Source organism: Cucurbita pepo, chromosome LG17, assembly GCF_002806865.2.
Source record: "Cucurbita pepo subsp. pepo cultivar mu-cu-16 chromosome LG17, ASM280686v2, whole genome shotgun sequence".
NCBI classification, from domain to species: Eukaryota; Viridiplantae; Streptophyta; class Magnoliopsida; order Cucurbitales; family Cucurbitaceae; genus Cucurbita; species Cucurbita pepo.
Window position 1 is genome coordinate 5,010,560 of NC_036654.1, and position 17,849 is coordinate 5,028,408.

At 38.1% G+C, this 17,849-nt stretch overlaps 3 protein-coding genes across 6 annotated transcripts; 1 reads left to right on the top strand and 2 right to left on the bottom strand.

The window, feature by feature from the left end:
- The first annotated feature begins 1,795 nt into the window (after nucleotides 1–1,795).
- LOC111778823 (centromere protein C-like) lies at nucleotides 1,796–6,884 on the top strand. 2 transcript variants are annotated; one of them, XM_023658804.1, is made up of 12 exons: nucleotides 1,796–2,097; nucleotides 2,758–2,963; nucleotides 3,062–3,150; nucleotides 3,244–3,346; nucleotides 3,454–3,662; nucleotides 3,856–4,616; nucleotides 4,697–4,790; nucleotides 5,299–5,375; nucleotides 5,847–5,916; nucleotides 6,009–6,116; nucleotides 6,370–6,499; nucleotides 6,582–6,884. In XM_023658804.1, the coding sequence occupies exons 1-11, from the start codon at nucleotides 1,936–1,938 to the stop codon at nucleotides 6,495–6,497; spliced, it is 2,007 nt and encodes a 668-aa protein (XP_023514572.1). In that variant the 5' UTR covers nucleotides 1,796–1,935; the 3' UTR covers nucleotides 6,498–6,499; nucleotides 6,582–6,884. The 2 variants fall into 2 exon arrangements, with proteins under 2 accessions (XP_023514572.1, XP_023514571.1); XM_023658803.1 differs by having other exon boundaries at nucleotides 6,370–6,884.
- Nucleotides 6,885–7,110: 226 nt separating this feature from the next.
- On the bottom strand, nucleotides 7,111–10,298 carry LOC111778821 (probable receptor-like protein kinase At4g39110). Its single transcript, XM_023658798.1, has one exon. The coding sequence runs from the start codon at nucleotides 10,076–10,078 to the stop codon at nucleotides 7,421–7,423; it is 2,658 nt and encodes an 885-aa protein (XP_023514566.1). The 5' UTR covers nucleotides 10,079–10,298; the 3' UTR covers nucleotides 7,111–7,420.
- A 380-nt stretch (nucleotides 10,299–10,678) lies between these two features.
- On the bottom strand, nucleotides 10,679–16,416 carry LOC111778822 (protein MLN51 homolog). Of its 3 annotated transcripts, XM_023658802.1 has the most exons (13): nucleotides 15,520–16,416; nucleotides 14,648–14,750; nucleotides 14,351–14,553; nucleotides 14,167–14,237; nucleotides 13,405–14,091; nucleotides 12,964–13,078; nucleotides 12,417–12,539; nucleotides 11,848–11,900; nucleotides 11,706–11,751; nucleotides 11,489–11,559; nucleotides 11,335–11,411; nucleotides 11,148–11,236; nucleotides 10,679–11,050 (listed from the first exon to the last, which is right to left on the bottom strand). In XM_023658802.1, exons 1-10 carry the CDS (start codon nucleotides 16,059–16,061, stop codon nucleotides 11,532–11,534), a joined length of 1,971 nt encoding a protein of 656 aa, XP_023514570.1. In that variant the 5' UTR covers nucleotides 16,062–16,416; the 3' UTR covers nucleotides 10,679–11,050; nucleotides 11,148–11,236; nucleotides 11,335–11,411; nucleotides 11,489–11,531. The 3 variants fall into 3 exon arrangements, with proteins under 3 accessions (XP_023514570.1, XP_023514568.1, XP_023514567.1); XM_023658800.1 differs by having other exon boundaries at nucleotides 10,679–11,019; nucleotides 13,405–14,237; XM_023658799.1 differs by having other exon boundaries at nucleotides 13,405–14,237.
- Between the last annotated feature and the right edge of the window lie 1,433 nt (nucleotides 16,417–17,849).

Genomic DNA, 17,849 nt, shown 5'->3' on the forward strand with positions numbered 1-17,849 from the left:
AATAATAATAATAAATTTGAACTGGTTTATTTGTTTTTTCCAACAGCTAAATGAAATTATATTTCTCGTACTTAAAAATACTTTTATCAATTACTTAGAAAACTACTTCAAATCGACTCGTGAAATTCAACGTCAAAACATGCTTAAAACCCATTCTCTAAACAGTGTGGGGTCAAGCTTTTAGGTTATTTAAGTAGATTGGGTGACAAATTAGTCATAGTAGTATTCTGGGATGTAAACTAGGGCAACAAATGTCGAGCATACAATGATGCAACATGTTTTCATTTCGTGGAAATCCATACCAGAGGAAAGAAAGGGTTGTCGATGATCGGGCGTTCTGCTTTCTATCTAGAGAGAGAATAAGTAGCGAGAGAAAACGAGAGTTTTATAGTAATCCTCAATAGTCCACTTCATAGATTTCAAAGGAGATTAGCACTTACGTGAATAACTAAGGTACAAATATCAATATATCACCTTTGGCATGCATATCAAGATGCACCCAAATGATAGTCTACATCCCGTATAAGGTCCGGCGAATTGAACTTGAGCTGATGTGAAGCTTCTTCAGAAACCAGTTTCTTTGATGGCGACAGAATAGTTAAATCCATGCATCGTGTTACAATCGCACTTTTGTGACAGTGGGTCGACGATTGTGTGACACTTATTTTAACTTAGCGAACAAGTCAGTCATGAGAAATTCGAATTTCGCAGATAACGTTAGCGTATACTTGAGCCTCAAATCACGTTTGCGATAAATATTTAGAAAATGTGAGTGAGGAAATACGTTGAAAACAATGTGAAATAAAGTAATATTATAAGTTAAAAGCGATTAGGCAACAACTACTTTGATAGCATATAACCCGGTAGGAATGAGTGACAAGTAGTCATATCCTCTATACTACATTTTGGGAACTTTAGCATTAGCGGGTATAGACATGATTTTGGTGAACGGTCATATACTCGCATATTGATACGACATGAAATATTAAAGACATATCTAAGATGAAAGCATGTAAAGGAGGTTTGGAACGGGCCTACGAATACGGACAACATGTTTTGGACAAGTATGATCGAGATATTCGACATGTGACCATAGACAACACGCTTTGGACAAACATGATCATGACACGTCACACAAATTTAATGGAATCAAAGGATGGAAAATTCAGAAATGTTGCTTCGACGGGTACAAAAGCATTAAAACGTAGAGAAAATAGGGAGGCATGTAGAAAAATGATAGACGCAACTTCAAGTGTCCAAAGTCATGACATCGACCCAGATCACATAGCCATTGTATATGTAATTGCTACCGATGATGAAATCCTATGGTACAAGCACGTAGGCAATGGACATTTTTCTCCTAACTTTGTCCTTTGAATTTTCATTATCTACACATACTTTGGGTCGTTGGTATTGACTTTTCGTTAATTAATTTAAATATTATGATGTAATTTTTTAAATTAATTATAATAACGATGAAAAAATTAATTAATTTAAAAGAATTAAATTAATCAATAAAAAAAATTTATAAATGACACGTGCATGAGTGAAAATTTGGGGCAATTATGCAAAATTTTGAAATATAATTTAAAATTAAGAATAAAAATGTAAAATTATAAAATTTAGGACATAAATTCAGATTTTAAAAGTAAAAATGTAATATTTTAAAAGAAAATGAAAGATATATTCAAACTTCATCAACAATTTTATTTTATTATTATTATTTTTTTTTCATATAAAATTATTTTGGGCAACAAACATAATTTCATTGAAATACGTCGGCCAAAGAGGAAAAGGAGGAAAATTCGAAGGACCTCATCTGCAAAACATTAAAATACGGAAAAATAATACGAACTTTTCGCGCCTTTGGTTTACTTTCGAATTCTGCAGTCTCCAATTCCATAGGGTTCGATCCAGAGACTGAAGAGTGCAACAATGGTGGACGAAGAAGCTCGACTCTCTGTTGTGATCGATCCTCTTGCTGCTTATTCTGGTATCTATCTCTTTCCAAGCGCATTCGGCATTTTTCCGGATCCGTCGAAGCCACATGGTATTGGAACCGACCTTGACGCCATCCACAACCACCTCAAATCCATGGTATTTCTATCTTTCCATACTCGTTGTATATGATGCTTCCAATTTATTGCTTTTTTGATTTGTGCCATTTTCTGCTTGTTCAACGAGCTCAGTGCGCAATTGAGGGATGAATTGAAATTCATGTTCTGTTCCCATATTTTCAGTAAGTATCTCAGAGCGTGGCGTGGTTTTCCTTTTGAATCGATGGTTCTGGTTACTGTGGAAAGTGTGAGGAATTGAAATGTTTTTTTGGCTTTGCGTGTGATGGTTTATTCTTTCCTTAAAATTAAATGCACCTCCTACTTTGGTTTTTAATGGTAAAAGCTGGTTAGCCCATTTGATTTGTGAACTGGGATTTGTTTTACTTCCGGGCATGATATATAGTTCGTCGGTTTAAGACGGGGGCTTGTTTTCTTAGTATATTGATGCAAGAGCACTGGAAGCTACGGTGCTATAGCCTTGCTTCTTATTACTACTATCTAATTTCCCTTGGGCGCTTGGTTCTCAGTGCACTGATGCAAGAGTATTGAAAATTATGGTTTTAGAGTATTGCGTCTCATGATCTCCATTCTCTCATCATCATGGCTCCTATCGAAGCATTTTGTATATATATATATATATATATGTCTAGTTTTGGTTTAATTGAGGGTCAACGATTCATAGGTCTCCTAAATTTGCTAGGTCTCAAGAAATCCTAGTAAACTTAAAGAGCAGGCCAGATCAATTTTAGACGGTAACTCAAATTTGATGCAATCTGAAGCTGCAACGTTTCTTGCAAACAATGAGAAAAAGGAGGAAGCTACAGTGAAGGCAGAGGAAAATCCACAAGAAAGAAGGCCGGCCTTAAACCGAAAGCGGGCTAGGTTTTCTTTAAAACCTGATGCTAGGTAATGCTTATAATAAGTGAATTTTGCCTACTTTTTTTTTTTTTTGTGCGAACAAAAGTAAAATTTTGGCAAACTTTTATGATATCTTCTTCTAATAGACAACCTCCTGTGAGCTTGGAACCAAAAATTGACATTAAACAATTGAAAGACCCAGAGGAGTTATTTTTGGCCTACGAAAGGCTCGAAAGTAAGTTGTTCTTATGCTCCTTTTTCCGCACAAATTTCAGATGCATATAGGTTTGTGTCATTATTTTCTTCCCATTTTGTCATTGACCCACAGATGCCAAAAGAGAAATTCGAAAACAGACGGAAGCAGTTTTGAAGGACTTGAACCTACAAAATCCATCCACGAATATACGCCAACGTAGACCAGGAATTCTTGGGTATAATCACAAACATGCTATATTATTAACAAATTTTTGTCTCTTTTCTTTGAAACATCATGTATTCTTTTGGTTGAGAACCCCAAATCTTGTTGTTGTGCACGCAGGAGGTCTGTTAGGTACAAGCTTCAATATTCGTCAATAAAATCTGAAAATGATCAGAATGTAGAACCCTCGCAAGTGACATTTGAATCAGGTAATATCAGTGTATCAATACCGGGCACAGAAAAAGATTCAAGGCCTATAATTAACTCAGAAAATAAAACTGATGAAGATGTATCCTTTGAGGATGAGGAGGGGGAGGAGGAGTTCTTTGGTAAGTAATTTATAATGTAGATCAAAATGCAACCTTCTGCATGCATCTTGGTTCAGTTGATTTTACTTTTTATCTATATCAGTTACTTTCATTTTCTCCCTCTTTTCCTTTTCATTTCGCACTGTCCCTGTTAACACTAAAGGTCAGTCCCCATCGTCCCTCTTTGCTGCTGTGATCCTTTTTTTCTTTGTAGCTTCAATAGCCAAGGTAGAGAACAAAGTGGATAAAATTTTGGATGAATTACTCTCTGCTAATTGTGAAGATCTAGAAGGCGATCGAGCTATCAACATGTTACAGGAGTGCTTGCAGATTAAACCCATTAATTTAGAGAAATTAAACCTTCCAGATTTAGAAGCCACTCGAACAGTGAATTTGAAATCTTCGACAGGCAATCTGCCTAAGCGTAGTTTCAGTGTGGACAATCAGTTACAAATGTTAGAAACTCTGAAATCTAAGCAGGATGATGAAAATTCGTTTCTTTGTACACCACCCTCAATGAGAAGTCCACTGGCATCATTATCAGCCCTGAATGAACAAATTTTGCTTTCAAAGTCATCATGTGTTCCATTTTCAGCTCAGGACATTGACCAATCACCAGCAAGAAATCCTTCCCTTTTTGAACTCAGTAATCACTTGTCGGATGCAGTTGGTATTGCAGAGCAGTCAAGTGTTTCTAAATTAAAGTCACTTTTAACCAAATATGGCGGGGCTGTAGCTAATGGAATCAAGTCGCCCAAAGTCCTTATTGAAGATGCTGATTCCATATGTAAAATATCTTCGAGTAATGTTTCAAACCAAGTTGGCGGCTTTGCTGCCTTAAGTGGAACTCAAGCTAGCATGGAAGCTAAGGATATTAGTGGCAGCTGCGCAGAAGTGGAAGCAAATGAGAAATTGAGTTGTTTCGAAGCTCAAGAAGATGCTGTGGCTAATGCAACTAATGCGTCCGATGACGAGGTACATATCTTTGTGCCAGTTGATTTATATGTTTTGAAGTTTGATATTACATCGTGTTGTGATAAATTGATAATATGCAGATGGAAGATCACGCAGGATCAGCTTCTGAGCAACCAAGCACATCCAAGGTGGATAGGATCAAAGGGTACCCGGTTGGCATTCAGAGTCAGTTGGGTATGATCACCAATTCCAGAATATCATTAGTTACTCTAGCTGATAATTTATTGTACATTCATGTAAATAGGAAATTAAAACCTAACGTATGTTACTGCTTATCTTAGTGCTTTTGATGGTTGGACTTTTTTGATAAATTTTGGAAAAGTATGTTTTACTAAATATGTCCGAGAAATGATAATAACTCCGTAAGAAGTACGTCTTGGATTGTTAAATAAATTTTAGTAGTTGAAGTGTACCACTTCAATGCTTCACATTTTGTAGGAACTGTATAACGATGGTTTGTTCTTCTGAACAAGATGCACATGCCGACATTTTCAATAATGTTATAATTCTGAATTGGCTTCAGCTTTCTCTATGAAGAACCATTTTCTCTCTTTACAGATTGTACTGCTTTAGATTTTTATGTTGGAAAGGCAGAAATTCGTTCTTGTTGGCTTATGAATTCCCAGAATCCCAGTAGATGGATTAGATGATTTCAGGTTGTGTGTTCTTTATTTTCTAACAGATCAATCAACTGCTACTTGTCCTGAAAATATTGTGGATGGGCCGTTTAGGAGCAGTGGAACAGATCACCATGATAAGGTAAACCTTTTCTTTCTTTTCTCTTTTCCTCGCCTTTATTTCCAGTTGCTCATTATCGATGACTCGAAGTGCTTTGTCAAATTGTGGTATTTTTCATATATGAAGGCTTTCTTTATCGTGGTCACCACTGTCATATGGAAGTACTGTATTCAGTTTCATTACTTGTTTTATCTGGCACGTATTTCTTTCGTTACTCTTTACAATTATTAATATTGTCACATTATTATGTCGATGATTGCTCGACTTCCTGTGATATTTTTGTTAATGATACATTGCCTTCTAAAATCTAAAATTAGAAGTAGCCTACCACCACTCGATTAGTTTACTTGCCCCCACCCCACCCTCCACCACCACACACACACAAAATGGGAAAGAAAATGATAAAAACCCTCTTTTTGTTAAATCTACTTGTTACTGATTTTTACTCTCGAGAGAAAATCAAGGTTTTCTTGGGTTATTGTTGGATAACAGGTCAAGCCCAAATCTCGTGCAAGCAAAGAACGCAAAGGTAAAAAGATTTGCGGGAGGCAAAGCTTTGCAGGTATCTAGCCGTATATGTAACCCAAATTTTTATTTCTATACTATTGAGATTTTTCTTTCGAATTCCTTTTTGTGATCTGCCAATCTTGCCAGGGGCTGGAACAACGTGGCAATATGGGATGAGAAGAAGTACCAGGTTCAAAACACGACCGTTGGAGTACTGGAAAGGTGAAAGGCTGTTGTATGGACGCGTACATGAGAGTGAGTAGACATTTCTTGTTGCATTGTCTTTGAAAACGTTTTTTAATAACTCCATACGTATATGTTTCTCTCAATTCCTTATTTTATGGTTCTTTTGGACTGAATATTTTGTTGGTCAGCCCTTAATGTGTCACGCCAAAAGCTTTAGTTTTTTCTTGTTCAATTCATGTAAATTACTAAAATAATGAAGGGAACGTTCTTCTATCTCATATTTCATGTGTTTGTAAATTAATTACCGAATCCTTTTTGTTAGGCCTGGCAACAGTAATCGGGTTGAAGTATGTGTCTCCAGCAAAAGGCAACGGCCAACCAACTCTGAAGGTGAAGTCTTTAGTCTCTGATAAGTACAAAGATCTCGTTGAGTTAGCAGCTCTCCACTGAGGGTCGTGTAGCTTTTTGGATTTTGCATGTAAATAGAGCATCTAGTCTTTCCTTATACTAAACCAAAAGTTGTCTCCACTGAGGGTCGTGTAGCTTTTTGGATTTTGCATGTAAATAGAGCATCTAGTCTTTCCTTATACTAAACCAAAAGTTGTACATGGGCTTGGTCTGAATAGAATTCGTCCGTATAGTTTGGTGATCGGTTTCATTGATTTTCGTTCTTTTTTCGAGTTGAGGGATTTGAATATTCAGTCTCTTAATTGAGGGGATATACCAAATCCAATTGGTTTGAGTGATGGTTGTTTTGTGGAGGATTAATATGTTGGTTCAGCATTTTCACACCCCTACAGCACAAGATCGAAATATGAAATTTCTACCTTTTATTTAGTTGAATGATTCTTAATCTTCCTAGAAACAGACTGCAAGAAATTTGAGCAAGTTCTTGTGAGCATCTGGACTATATTTATTGGTAGGGAATTAGAAAGAAATAGGTTTAGAACTTCGTTGCAACTTGATAATACAAAGTTGGAAGTAATTTTGTTTAAAAAGTTGGAATGCCATCTGAAATATGCAGATGAATTCATGTCCTAAGATTGAAAATGTTACAGGGGGATTACATAACCAAGTTGTAGCTTATATAATTGGAGTAATATATGGGATTACCTCTACTGCATGTGTACATTCTTGAACATCAGTACAGAAAATCACAACATATTTACCTTCTCTTCGTTTTTTTTTTTGTTTTTCCTTTCTGACTCAAACAATCAGACACTCCCACATAAGAAATGAAAAGAAAAGAAAAGAAAAGGAACACAGGTTGAATGCAGATTAGCCTATCCAAACTCACCCAACTCCACAATTAAACCTTCATGACATATGTGTTTAGGCATTGTTGTTTCACAGCCCTCCAAGTTTTGATATCATCATCTACCATTGAGATTAGAAAAATGAGCAAACATTGCACTGCCGGAGTGATCATCAATGGGATTTGGGACCTCTGCCGGTTGCCTGTTCTGTTCTGGCTTCACAGCAGCAGGGCGGTTGTCGGAGTTTGGTGCATCTGTCGAATCGTCGACAGCGGTAGGAGTAGCGGAGGTGGGGGTGACAGGTGCGGTAGCTTCGGGTTTGGTTTCTTCTTCTGCCTTGCCTTTTGAGTATGACTCTTGAAGTTGTAATGCATACTCCAAATTCCACAGCACATCCCCCATGCTTGGCCTATCAACACCATGTTCTGCAAGACACTTCTCTGCTGCTTCTGCAAACTTCTTCATAGACTCAGGACTTATGGCTCCAACTAGAAGAGGATCCATGATCTTTTCCAATGTCCCTTTTCTCTTATTCTGCATTGCCCAATCAGCCAAGTTCACTTGTTCCCTTGTCAAAGATGGGTTGATTGCCGGCCTTGCACACAAAGCCTCAAGTAGAACAACCCCAAACGAATAAACATCTGATTTCTCTGTCAACTGTTGCCTCCTAAAGTACTCTGGATCCAAGTACCCAAAACTCCCCTTCACTGCAGTACTAACATGCCCCTGCCCCATTGGCGCATCCTTCGACAGCCCGAAATCCGCAACTTTTGCAGTGAAGTTCTCGTCGAGCAAAATATTGGTTGTTTTGACATCACGGTGAATGATTCCCTGTGCTGATCCTGTGTGCAGGTAATGAAGACCTCGAGCTGATCCGATACAGATCTCGAGCCTTTGCTTCCACGACAACGGAGACAAGTCCTTTCCATACAAGTGATCTCTGAATGGGCCATTTGACATGAACTCATATACCAAGATCATTTCTGAGTTTTCATCACAGTATCCAATCAAAGAAACCAAATGCCTGTGTCTTAGCTTTGAAAGCATTTGAATTTCTGTTTGGAACTCTGTTATGCCTTGTTCTGATTGTGGATTTCCTCTTTTTACAGCAACTTTGGTGCCTTCATCAATCACTCCAAGGTACACATTTCCAAACCCACCAACACCAATTATTGCATTGGAATCGAAGTTCTTGGTGGCTTCTTGCAGCTCTGCCAAAGTGAAGAACCTGCCAAGGCCTAAACCAGTGTTGGTCTTGTGTGAACCATATGAGGTCTTGCTTGTCATAAAGCTTGAATCACCAGCATGTACAGGAAGCAACCATGAAGAGAAACTGTTCCTCTTCTGCCAATCTTGAGGTCTCTTGTGCCATTTCATCACCATCGCACCGAGCCCGACAAATGCCCCGAACATCATTGCGAACCCAACAGCAGCAACCGTGCCACGGTTTGACCCATTTGCAGACTTACCATCCACTCCAAACTCTCCATCCAGACTATTAACAGAATTGCTTATTTTCATTACCTCTAACCCATTTAGAATCGCATTCCTATCGCCCGTATCGACGCTTGCTGGACTAATCTGAATTGTCAATCCCTCTACAATGAAAGAAGAATTAACCACAACATCCTGGTAGTATGCAGTTGCCAAAACTCCTAGCTTGTGTGACAAATCCAAGTTGGTTATGGCAGCCTTCCCATTTACATAAACATTGAAATACAGATTGTTTAGAACTTTGCTGACAATGTCACAGAAATGGAAGCGAATTAGATACCCAAATGAGGGATCTGCCTCAAATCTCCATGTGATATTGAAATTTGGTTCCATGGATTGAACATCTCCCATTTGAACTGCACTTGCATAGACACTTGGAGGCGCAATTAACTTCCCAATTTCTTCCAGGCCGTCTTGATATTTGATGCTGTTGGTCTGAACAACAACATTCTTTCCAGCAGCTAAAGGTTTCCTGTAAGCTTCATCTCTCTCCCATGTCCTCCCAAGAGTGTCATTTCTTGGAGTGATTGCAGGACCTCCCATGTTCAGCCTAAACACTGTCTGAAATGCATATTTGCTTAGGCCGTCGACCATCCCGACCGGAGACAGCTCCATGTTGGAGTCGGAGATCATGCCCTCCGGAGCAGAAACGACCTCGATGGCGTTGATGAAAGCAGCTGAATTCTTCATTGGGAGGAACTTGATTGAGAGTTTTGGTTCAGTGATATTAAGTAGAAACTCCTTGAGAACAAATGTGGATTCATTGTTGATGTTGAAGCTGTGAAGCAACACATACTTTTCAGTGACAACTGAAAATTTGGCCTCCAAGAGATCAAAGTCATTGGTTTTAACAGGCAAGAAATGGAGTCGCAGCCAATGCCATCCAGGCTCAGCCATCTGAAAATGGTAAGCAGCTTCTTGGAGGAAGACTCTGGCTGTCAAATCGACGGGGGACGGCGCGTTTGTATCCGGTGGGGCGGTGGCTACCATCTCATCCTTGGCATCTAGGAACTGCAGGGATTGGTCATCAGTTTTGAACACTCTTCCATCAGGGAGTGCACCAAGTTCCCTTGTGGCACCACAGTCAAGGAGAAAGTTGTCTTTAGGAATGAAGGAGGCGGCGCCGGAGCCAGGGCCGGCAGGGCTGAGGGCAAATGCGGGGGCGATCGGGGCGTAAAGGATGAAGCAGAGGAAAACCAGGAGGAAAGCCATCAAAGAAGATGATGACATAAATGGAGAGGAGGAGAAGCTTGAAATTCTCTTCTTTTCTTTGATCTCCATTCCCTCCTGGGTGAGGAGGTCTGAATCAAAAAAGAAAAGAAAGCAACACAAAGCTAAAGGATTTCTAAAAAGGAGTCTCTATTATGGGTTTCCCCAAACCAATTGGTTATTTTTATCCACCATTGATGAGATCACCCAACAATTGGTTGCTGCAACATTTTTGGCCAATTGAAATTCCTTTTTTTAGCTTCACCACCCAAATATTCTTTGAAACAGTCAAAACCACATCATTCTTCTTCTTCTTCTTCTTCTTTTTTTTTTTTTTTTAATTTCAATATTAGTCATACCATTCATTCCAAATTAATTTTTTATCAATAATAACAATAAATTTCATAAGGAATTTTTTAGATTCTTGTCTCTAGTTTCGCTAGAGCTATGAAATTATTATTAATTCATGTAACCAAAACTAAAATGAAATTCGTGCAATTATTCACAATAGTTCTCTTTTCTCGTGATAAGAAATTATAATTAATTTTTTTTTATCGTTTTTTTTAAACGAGTTCGGAGTTCAGATGATTGAAGGCTTGAATCTGATGGAATCATAGAATAAAATAGAATATGATCAATATTTTCATAAAAATGAATCTGAAAGGGGTAAAGTAAATGCAAAATGGAATAGCAGTGGTGTCTCATTACTCAATAAATACAAACCGGAATCCGAGTAGTGTGTATCCAACATTCATTACAGAAATCAGGCACAGAAAAATAATAGTCGACCACAGTGGTAACAATAATAAGGTAACAAACAATCAAACTTCTTAACCAAAGCCACTATCATATTCATATTATATATAGAATTGACAATAATCAAACTCCAATTAGCACATAGCTGCTGCTGCTGTTGGTGGTGGTGGTGGTGGTGGTGGTGCTGCGGCGCTGCTAAACAAGTTTCTTCATCACTTCTCATTTTTCTCATATTTGGGGAAGCCCTTTCTCACTTGCTTCATTCACAAACCAAACCATAAGAAAAATCTGCCACCATGGAGTTCAACCAAACATAATTACTTCTTTTTTGTGTATAATTTTCAGCGATACACGCTAGGAATTCAATCGAACGACTTGACCTTACCGCAACTTAAACAAGGGTAAACCCACACATCAAGCTGAAAATACTGTTGTTCTCAGATTAACGGCAGGGAAGGAGTTCATCATGTTTTCCTGCAAGATGAACAGACAAACAATATTTTATCCATACCGTCTGTCTCTGTTCGTATCTTCTAGCCAAACCAAGAATAAAGAACCAACGGTTGATTTACCTAGTACTTATTGGAACTATAGCAGCCCAAAGTGCTCCAGAATAAAGCTAGAGATCACAAAGGGCATAGAAGAAGGCCTGCAAAATATCAAATATCCCCAGTTAGAGATCAGCACATGAGCAACACATAGAAGTTTGGTTCATCGATTGCAGACCTTTGCTTATTGGAATAGGCTCCATCACTTATGCTTGCTTACTTCATTGACCAAAGTTCATCTCTGAATATCTAAAACGAGAAAAGGAAAGAGTCAGAGTTTTACATCAATCTGGATATACATCTTGATATCTACTATTGAGCCAAGGCAAACCCATTATGATTTCGAACCTTCTCTTCTATTGGTAATCGAGAATAGACGGTATATCTAAACTTACCTACGTGGCTTATTTTGTCGCTGTCCAACATCATCATTTTCAAGTTCTGCAAAGGAGAAAGATCAGTTGTGCCAAAACCATGATGCCATGTGATAAACATAGAAAATCGGTCATATTCATGTACAAAGAGTGACAATCTTACCATTCTGTGAAGGCTTTGCCTCGTTACTGGATTTGTTTGTGTTATTTTCTTTGCTGCGGAGAGTAGAAATGATCAAGACGTAGTGATTATATGCAGCATAAAAGGACCCCCAAACAAAACATCGCACATGCAGTAAGTATGCGATCAACATGTGTCGAAGAAGATAAAAATAAATAAATAAGCAGTATTTCGCTTCCCTTTCTTTAGTTTGCCTCCATTTTTTTCAGGCTTTTGTTTTTGTACGCCATTGTATGCTTTCAATATTTTCTCAATGAAAGTTTGGTTATTCATCAAGAATAAAATAAAATAAAATAAAATAAAATAAATAAGCAGTAAAGGAAGTACTGACAAAGCCCAATGAACTATGTATCCACAACATAATTCTAAAAAAAACAGAGCATGCAAAGTAAATACTTTATTAGCTTTCCCACAACACCACCAGAGTGCCATAATATGACAATCTAAAATTTGAACTATGACACGCCTCAGTAAAGTAACAGCACAAACAAAATGATAACATAAGACAATTTCGGCATCAAGAGTTATCAAACCAAATACAACATACTAACCTCAACGTTGCCACAGATGATGTCTGTCCTGAGGGTCGAGCATGATAAGAACCATCAACAGCAATATAAGGCGAACAATATGTAGCTCCCAGAGCCCCAGCTGCACCAGCCAAAACTGGTAGCCTGAAGAATATGAAGCTCCTTAAATTAGAACCACTAACCGGCAGCAGGGTGGTGAAATAGATTTTTCAGAAGAATATGGAAGAAGAGAAACTGCATGGAGCCTGATAAAGAGACTTCTTAATCTATTCTATCCCAGCTCACTCAAGTCACACAAAACCAATTTGGCAATGCCATCTAGACAATGAAAAATGTAAGAATCAAAATCAAGGGTTCACAAATCATTTTAGATACAACGACTCCCAAACAATATTTGACTGGGTGTTAGCCAATATATTTCACCTTGTCGATAAAAAAATTCCAGTTCACAGTTTATCAAAATATTGCAAGAGCAAGATCAACAGCATCATCCACCCAGAGCACAACAAATTTATGACATGCAATATAACATCCTCAAGAAAATGACATTTAGAAAAAGAATCCACACCATGTCATTTCTGAATTTCCCATGCCAAGTTGAGGCTGGGCAACATATCCTGGAAATGCCATGCCAACTGCAGGAACTCCAATGCCACCAGGATGCTGACCTCCAAATTGCATAACTTTACATATAATCGACGATATAAGTAATAGCATGGATAATAGAGAAATTGAGCAAAATAGAAAGTTTGACAGGAAAATAAAGGAGGAAAAAAGAAAATAATATCTATGTTTTAATACATTTTTAATGGATCGACAAAATTATAACAAAGCAAAACTACTTTTATAGTTCATAAACTCACAGGAACGTTGCACCATACCAAACAAAATGTAGATTTTAAAAGGAGTGCTATAATCTTGAAACTGATCGGAAGTACAAAGCCTATCCACAAGGAGTAAACCCATACAATTTCCCGTAAAGTTAACAGTAATGTGAAGTAAACTTTACCCGGCAAAAATGCTGGTGTATGAGGAAAGTTCTGATCTCCATGAGTAATATTCATGTTCCCAGAGGTTCCCATAATCTGAGCCCCACTATAAATAAAGGAACCTGCACCAATACCTTGTGCCATACCTTTTCCCTTTCCAACCAAAGCAGTTTTCAATTTGCTTGATTCTGAATAAGAATCCGCCTCTCCAGATCCAGATTCCACTGAGTTAACTGACAAAGCAGTTTTAGGTGGAGATGAAGATTGAGATCCACTATCAGGTCGCTGACCCAACTGCTGGACAGGAACCTGAACAGCAGGTTGAACCCGATTTTGACTAGGAGTTCGTGTTACACCATGTGATTGAGTCGGTAAAGAGACCTTGTTAACTTGGCTATGGAGTGATGCAGGAGGGTAGCTGGTAGATCCTACACCAGCACCCCTTCCCTGAGGCCTAGATTGGGGAATCTGAGCATTACTGACCACTGAAGAACCAGAATTTGTCTTAGATGAAAGATTTCCTAAAGACGGATTGGTTGAATCATTTATGTAAAGCCTGTCCATAGCAACAGCATCAACTACATGCCTTCCATCCACCATTACACTTGATTGTGGCATAGAGCGACTATCACCATACATATTCTTTTCAGGAAGTCCAGCTTGTACTTCACTTTTTTCCAGTTTAAGGATGTTTTTACTAGACGTCCCTGAAGGGTAGAAAGGCGGAGAAGCAGAATTCAGGCTTGATGCAAAGACATGTTTCCTAACAGAGACAGGCTCACCTTCTACATTTGGAGGTGCCGAGGTTCTCCCTGTATGATTGTGTAATGCTCGTTCAGGAGGCTTAACAGATCTGAAGTCATAGGCAAAATGGACATGCTGGATGAGTATGTATCCATGAGCTACAACAAAAATTGTTACGAGTAGAGGCTATTAAAATTCATTTGCAATCATTGATTTACTCACTGTTTATCTTGTGAAGGAGAGGATTGGATATTGTTGTCTGTTGTTGATTCATACCGTCTAGGTCCTCTTCCTCTCACAACTTTAGGAGCATCGTTTTGGGAATTATTTTTATTGTATGCTCTAGATCTGTTACCTCGAGCATAACCGTGATCCATGCCTTGGCTTTTACCTCGACCTCGTGGATGACCCTTGGAAGTTTTCCTCTAATATGGTAAGAAAAGAACACATTTGAGAGAGAGAGAGAGAGAGAGGGAGAGAGAGGTCATGCTTTTAGTGCATGCAAAAACAAACCATTACCTCCCCACGACGCCTTTCATGCAAAGTAATTTCTTCAAACTTGTCATGGCCCCATTTCATATCATCCTTGGACTCCCACAGCCTCCTTCCACCCTGCATTCTCCTACGGATTATTTCAGACAAAAGAAGATAAAGGGAAGTGCAGTTAGAAATAGGTTACACCAAAAAGTACGCAAAGAGCTTGAATTAGGAAGGGTGTACAAGAAAATATGCGGGGGGACAATCCAGTTCTAGGAAAAGCAATCATGTCTCATAATCCATCAATTTTTCTCCATCTTCAACAGGAAAACATTTAAGTCATTTAAGTCCTCATAAATTTCTTAGAAAATTGAAATTAGCATCATGAAATAAATTTCTGTATTTTCCCTGCAAATCTCATAGTAATCCATGTCCAAGAAAGTGATAGAACTGCTCATAACTGCACTGGATCATCAGATCACTCGGCTTTAGTTCAAAACCAAGTCTATTTGACGGAGACATCATTTCATAACCAGGAAAAACAATATAAAGTAGACATTCCATGGATTTATATATGCTGAGAAGTGTCCATTTCTTTAAGAACAGTTTTAGAGCACAATTTCGATCTCATGAATCCAAGAACATAAAACAACTAACGGAACATGCAGATACATTCTAGCTAAGATAAATACTGCAGAAAGTTGAAAATTGAAAAAAAAAATCTCGTTCTAATGAGTCGAACACCAATTTGTTAAGAATATCCTTAATTATGTTCACAATTTTAGCAACATCATAATGTCCCAAATCATAAAAATAAAAATAAGATAAAACAGCATATGAATGATAGGTTAACCTTCTAAAAATAAAAACTGGACTGGTTTTTGTCCAAACGGGAAAGAGAACAAAAACTATACCTGTGTCGACCACCTGCATTGTCCCTGAACCGATCGTCATGCATATAGAAAGCCCCGGCAGTGGGAACAGCAAAGGGCTCGTTCACCTTCTTCTCCTCACTAAATTCCCCTTCTGGATTCTCCTCGGGCAAATCACTCTGTCCTTCTGCTAACGATCTTCCATCATCGTCCAGCTCCTTCACCGCATTGCCGGAGGCGGTATCCAGTTCTCCATGACCATCCAACTTCCTATCCCTATACCTCACCTCATCCTCCTCTTCGCCAACTTCCTCCCCTTCGTCAACGTCCTCAACTCCTACAGCAACCTCGTCTTCGTCTACTTCTTCACCCAATTCGTCCTCATCGTCATACTCCGCTGCTCCACCCTGTCCATCGGAATCATCCGAATGAATCCCCACCCTCCGGATCGTCCGCTTCCCTTCTCCTCCTTCTCCTTCCCCCTCCTCATCATCGCTTGCCTCCCGCCTCCGCATCGCGAGCAACCGCTTCGCTTCTTCCGGATCACTCTCATAATCAACCTCTTCTTCAGTCGCAGTAGCCATCAATCAACTCCAAAACGGGAAAATTAAAATAATAATAATAATAATAAAATACAATCTGAACCCTCACCCTTCTGATCACAATCAGTTCCGAGAAACACAAAACTTCGTCAAGAAATCAAACAACAACAGATCCAAACTCCTCAAGAAGACTTAAAACGGACCGAATAAGAATTCGATAAACCTCGGAAGAACTTGAATTGAAAACTAAAATCCCCATTAGAAGGAAGTGAGAAAAAATCCATAAAATTAGTGATTAAACACTACAATTGCGGTTGAAATCTAGGGTATAGCTTCGGCAGGAACCCTAAAATTAAAGACAAGGTGATAGATAGACAGTCTACGGAAATTTTGAGAAAAGACCGAAGCTGGAAAACGATTTCTTAATAAGGAATTGTTGGGAAAAGGGCAATTTGGTAAATGTGACACACTAGGAAAGGTAGAGAAAATGAGATGTGAAAAATCTAACCAATTATAAACCGCCACGTGAGCATCTTGAATAAGTCTGTACTCAAGTGGGGTCCACTGTTCAATTAGACTAATTTTAAAATTGAGTTATCCACATTACCGGAACGAGAACTACCGGTAAGTACCGGTTCGGGTNAAAATAATAAGAAATACATTAACAAAATAATATAAAAAAAATAATTTATAAACATTAACAAAATAATATATAAAAAAAAAAACTAAAGGACGGATATTAACTGAGTCAACCCAATTTAGGTTTAGGTCACTCATGATGAGACAACGTATGCTCAAGTCTCTAACCCTTATTTGAGAAAAAGATTTTAGAAAGCGGGTAGAGAGATTTTGAAAGAAAAATCGAGAAATATTGAAGACGATATTATATGACATATAATCAAAAGACATCACAACTATAGTACATTTTGAGGCGAATCAGGTCTGGCAAGCCTACACATGATTTCGACACACGGTCATAATACAAAATAATCAGAGGAGAAGTTGACAACTAGTCACACTCCCTTATACTACATTCTGAGACATTTCATGTCTACATGTCTACCAGACATGACATGATTTTGCCAAAAAGTCACACTTAGAAAAAAACAAAAAATAAATTATACACCATGAAGGCACTAAAGGGAAGAGATAAAATAATACACAAGAGTTTCAACATGTAATAGGCATGCGACTATAGGTAATACGCCTTAGACAAGCATGACTGTGATACTAAGCTCGCTGATTACAACGACAAAACCCACTTCTTTCCGAGAGTGCCTCAGTAGTATATTTTAATTAAATCTTAAAAATAAAATATACTACCGATCAAATAAAAATATTAACTGATTACGAATATCTCATATATATTCCATAACTAATATATTCTCCAAATATTGAGTGATTAAGAATATCTTGACTAATTCAAACTAGCAATAAGTTGCACTCAAAGCTTCCTTTCGTGCAAGCTTATTTATTAATAACTCCGAGAGCCTTACCAAAAACTTCAAACTTCACTTTAGCAAGTGCTTTAGTAAATATGTCCGCAACTTGCTCATTAGTAAATGATGTTATTCTGACCAATAATTATTAATTTTTGAAATTAGAGATGTCCATTTAACTCTAGTAAGTTTACGAAAAAAATGAAAGACCAATAATTAATTTAGGAGAGAGTGAATTTATGGGTTAGAAAATGATGTCATTCTGATGGCCATTTTTTTAGTTTAAAAACCTATAAATTAATTTGTTTTCAGTGCACAAAGGAGCACAAATAGGGTATTCAGAGAGAAAGGGTTTTTCGCCATTCATTGTCTCTTTGTCTCTCCCCTTGAC

What these genes read in the sequence shown, in the direction of transcription:
- LOC111778823 (XM_023658803.1), top strand. Translation starts at nt 1,936, where the DNA reads ATGGTGGACGAAGAAGCTCGACTCTCTGTTGTGATCGATCCTCTTGCT. An exon ending in CGTAGACCAGGAATTCTTGG is followed by an intron (nt 3,347 to 3,453) that starts GTATAATCACAA and finishes TTGTGCACGCAG; the next exon opens with GAGGTCTGTTAGGTACAAGC. An exon ending in GTATGGACGCGTACATGAGA is followed by an intron (nt 6,117 to 6,369) that starts GTGAGTAGACAT and finishes CCTTTTTGTTAG; the next exon opens with GCCTGGCAACAGTAATCGGG.
- LOC111778821 (XM_023658798.1), bottom strand. Translation starts at nt 10,078, where the DNA reads ATGGAGATCAAAGAAAAGAAGAGAATTTCAAGCTTCTCCTCCTCTCCA.
- LOC111778822 (XM_023658800.1), bottom strand. Translation starts at nt 16,061, where the DNA reads ATGGCTACTGCGACTGAAGAAGAGGTTGATTATGAGAGTGATCCGGAA. An exon ending in AATGCAGGTGGTCGACACAG is followed by an intron (nt 14,751 to 15,519) that starts GTATAGTTTTTG and finishes AATAATCCGTAG; the next exon opens with GAGAATGCAGGGTGGAAGGA. An exon ending in TCTCCTTCACAAGATAAACA is followed by an intron (nt 14,238 to 14,350) that starts GTGAGTAAATCA and finishes CTATGACTTCAG; the next exon opens with ATCTGTTAAGCCTCCTGAAC.